Source organism: Lolium rigidum, chromosome 3, assembly GCF_022539505.1.
Source record: "Lolium rigidum isolate FL_2022 chromosome 3, APGP_CSIRO_Lrig_0.1, whole genome shotgun sequence".
Lineage (NCBI taxonomy): Eukaryota > Viridiplantae > Streptophyta > Magnoliopsida > Poales > Poaceae > Lolium > Lolium rigidum.
The window spans coordinates 287,232,999-287,236,162 of record NC_061510.1 but is presented as its reverse complement, the minus strand read 5'-3'; the positions used below and the strand labels follow the sequence as shown (position 1 = coordinate 287,236,162).

The 3,164-nt window shown below is 52.5% G+C and overlaps 1 protein-coding gene across 1 annotated transcript; it reads right to left on the bottom strand.

Annotated features, from left to right (window-relative positions):
• Positions 1-369: 369 nt before the first annotated feature.
• LOC124696631 (peroxidase 43-like) lies at positions 370-1,638 on the bottom strand. Its single transcript, XM_047229334.1, has 4 exons — positions 1,429-1,638; positions 1,140-1,325; positions 892-1,054; positions 370-797 (listed from the first exon to the last, which is right to left on the bottom strand). Exons 1-4 carry the CDS (start codon positions 1,636-1,638, stop codon positions 370-372), a joined length of 987 nt encoding a protein of 328 aa, XP_047085290.1.
• Positions 1,639-3,164: the final 1,526 nt, after the last annotated feature.

Here is a 3,164-nt window from a genome sequence, read left to right as displayed (position 1 = left end):
CCTTCACTTAATTGCACATATGGTGTTCTACAGTGTACATATTATAAACATAAAAAATCAAACATATCTCTTATACATATGAATTTGGTTTCACTTCAAGAGAAAACTGCACAGATCCTAGAACCATTTGCAACCCGTCGGCCGTGCTAGCTAGACCTTTTGGCGCATCACATGAACACACTAAATTTGCCCTCTCTTTTTCTCAAGCAGTAACATGTACACAATAAATAGAAGAAGAAATCGTCATGAAGGCTGGACGCGACCAGAGCACGCGATGCGTGCATCGTGTGCATGGGCTAGCTTGCCAACCAGCAGCGCAATGAATGGTATCCACGGCTAGATCGATGATGGGTGGATCTTGCATGAGGATCAGTTGAACTTGGAGCAGAGCTTCCGGACCTCTCCGTTGCTGCCGGTGATGACGCCGATGCTGCCCATCTTGACCATGGAGTCGGCGAAGTCCTGGCGGAAGTATGGCCCGAAGATGGTGCCGAGGAGGCCGGAGTAGGAGTCAACGACGTCGACGGTGGAGGCGTCGTCGTAGAGGGCGGCGTCGGAGGCGATGACGGCGAAGCCGTTGCGGATGTTGCGGAGGATGGAGGTGTCGAAGATGCGCTCGCTGCCGCGGTCCAGCGGCACCCGCGTGTTGAAGTCCCCCGGCGCGCACCGGGACATTAGCTCGGCGAGGAAGTCGACCGGGATGGACGGGTCCGACCCTCGGCCGCCGCCCGCGAGCGGGAAGTTGTAGAGGCGGTCCTGCATGAAGAAGCAGGCCGTGGTGCCCACCGTGTGCGCGGCTGCAGTTCACATAAAAAAGTGTGTGTTAGGCTGTTAGCTGAGCTCGGCTAGCCGGACACCATGGCCGTGGGGGTTTGGTTTTGTTTGGCTCACCGCTCAGGAGGACGAGATCCTTGTCGTCGAGGCTGCCGGCGGCGAACTTGGAGCGGAGGACCTGGGCGGAGTCGTGCACGTCCGGCAGCACGTCGGCGTCGCGCAGGTTCGACACCTTGCCGTCGAGCCGGCCAGTCGGCACGTCGAACGACGGCCCGCCCGTCTGCATGCAGCAAGCAACACGAATTGCAACCGATCAGTTTTTTAACCTCCGTGCATGCAGCGCGCGCGATGAAGTATGTTCTTACGAAGGCGACGGCGTCGCGCGCGGCGAGGATGACGATGTCGGCGCAGGAGACGACGCCTGGGCACTGCGTCTCGAGCTGCGCCTTGGCGCTGTCGATCACGTCCAGCCCGCGGAGGCCCTGGTGCTTCGCGTTGTCCACCTCCGCACTGTTGTTACCACCCTTGATCAGCACCGACGCGTCGCAACCCTGAAACACAATCAGAGGGCCGTCCAACTTAGTATACAATTACTCAGAAGCTTTACAGGGCGATCGCAGAAATCTCGCAAGAAACAGACAACGGCATGCATACCCTGACGAAGCAGTCATGGAACTGGAGGCGGAGGAGCGCGGGGAGGATGGTGGAGTCGGAGGCGGAGGCGGCCCGGACGACGGACGCGACGGTGGATTCGGCGCTGGGGCAGGACTTGGAGTAGAACCCCACCTGCAGCTGGCCACTGGCTCCGAGCGCCAGCAGCAAGAGGGCCACGGCCACGCTGCAGCTCGTACTGCTACAGCCCATCTTGGCGAAAAGAATGTAGAGCGAGGGTGGGAGTGAGTGAGAGCTAGGGGCAAGGTCCTGCGCGCTGCGTTAATGGGGTTTTATAAGCTGAGCTGCAGGCAAAACCTTCCAAATATTCCATCACATGGATGGATGATTTGATTTGACCGCACCGCACCGCAAAGAGTAGGTGCCAGGCATTTAGTGGTACACAAAACCGCATAATGTAGTTGAGTGCAGAAGTCTTGTCATCTTGATGATGTTAGTTGCACTAACCAAGATGAATTTTTCTCAAGAATTCCCTCTCTTACATAATTCTTGTCGTGATTGTAGTTTAAATTTGACATAAACCACAACAAGAATTATGAAGCGGAGGGAATATAATTGCTTGTGAGGAATTTAGCGAGTATTCGGTATTCGCATAGATTCGCTATGCGTACTTTCTGTATAACCTGAATAGATATATGTCTGTCTGCTGTGAAGCTGAATCTACTACCTAGTCCCAGTTGATCGATGTCCCAATTCGATCTTGGCGGGGACACCGCCATGAATGCATTACACAGTTCCGGGGATGGCCGGAGAAATTTCTCCTGGACCATGCATGCATAGTTAGGCCGGCCAGCCATCCGTCGTCCATGTGCGCAGGTCACCGGCCGGAATTTATGTGCGCGACTCCAGCGAGTGAGCCATGATTCATGGCCAATTTGTCACGGCAAAAGGGGCGTGCGGCAAATTGCCAGCGAGAGCGAGCAGTAAAGGGTTGCGTCTGCGGCATGGCATGCCATGGCAGAGGAGCATCCATGAGATGGTCACAGCCGGATTGCCTGAACTGTGAAAGTGTGCGATCTCCCCCCTGGTTTCTGGACTTCATCACATTACTGCTGCACAAGCTCCAAGAGATTTCGTCATGGGCAAAGCTTGCACGGAATTGGAGATCAATCATGTCGTTCTGATGCCCAGAGGGTAAATGAAATGCTAGTTTTTTCTATAACGATTGTTTGGTTAAAGAGTACAAAATTATAGAAATTTTCTACCATCTACTTTGCATACAATAATGAACAACTAGTTTTTTTTTTCCGCTATAGGGCTTTTCTCTTTGATTTAAAGGCATCTCCAACGGAGCCTCGCATTTCAGACACCGATATTGTCCATCTCAGTCCATTTGTGGTGGACCGCAGACAGGCGAGAGGCTCATATCCGTTTGCGGTTGGTTGTACACCCAACGGCTCTCTAGTTTGGTCCGCGGCTCGGCAATTTTAGCCTATTTCCTTTTGCACATTTCACACGTATAATAATCTAGATTTAGCGAAAAATAGCAAATAATCCAAATTTTATGAAAATGATAGCAAACTAAGTAGTACTATAAGATAATTCAGTTCCGCCCGTGACGGTATACCCAAAGCTCCAAAAGAATGAGACACAAATGGAAACGTGATCGAGTGAATCACACATCTCGATTAAGAATCATCTTCTTCTCCAACCATGCCTGATGACTTGGATCCATGTCGTCAGTCATAGGGGTCGCCATGATCCTAGTCTCCTCCATA

Coding starts and splice junctions, on each gene's coding strand:
- LOC124696631 (XM_047229334.1), bottom strand. CDS start 1,638: ATGGGCTGTAGCAGTACGAGCTGCAGCGTGGCCGTGGCCCTCTTGCTG. Junction 1,055..1,139: donor CGCGCGACGCCGTCGCCTTC/GTAAGAACATAC, acceptor TGCTGCATGCAG/ACGGGCGGGCCGTCGTTCGA. Junction 798..891: donor GGATCTCGTCCTCCTGAGCG/GTGAGCCAAACA, acceptor TGTGAACTGCAG/CCGCGCACACGGTGGGCACC.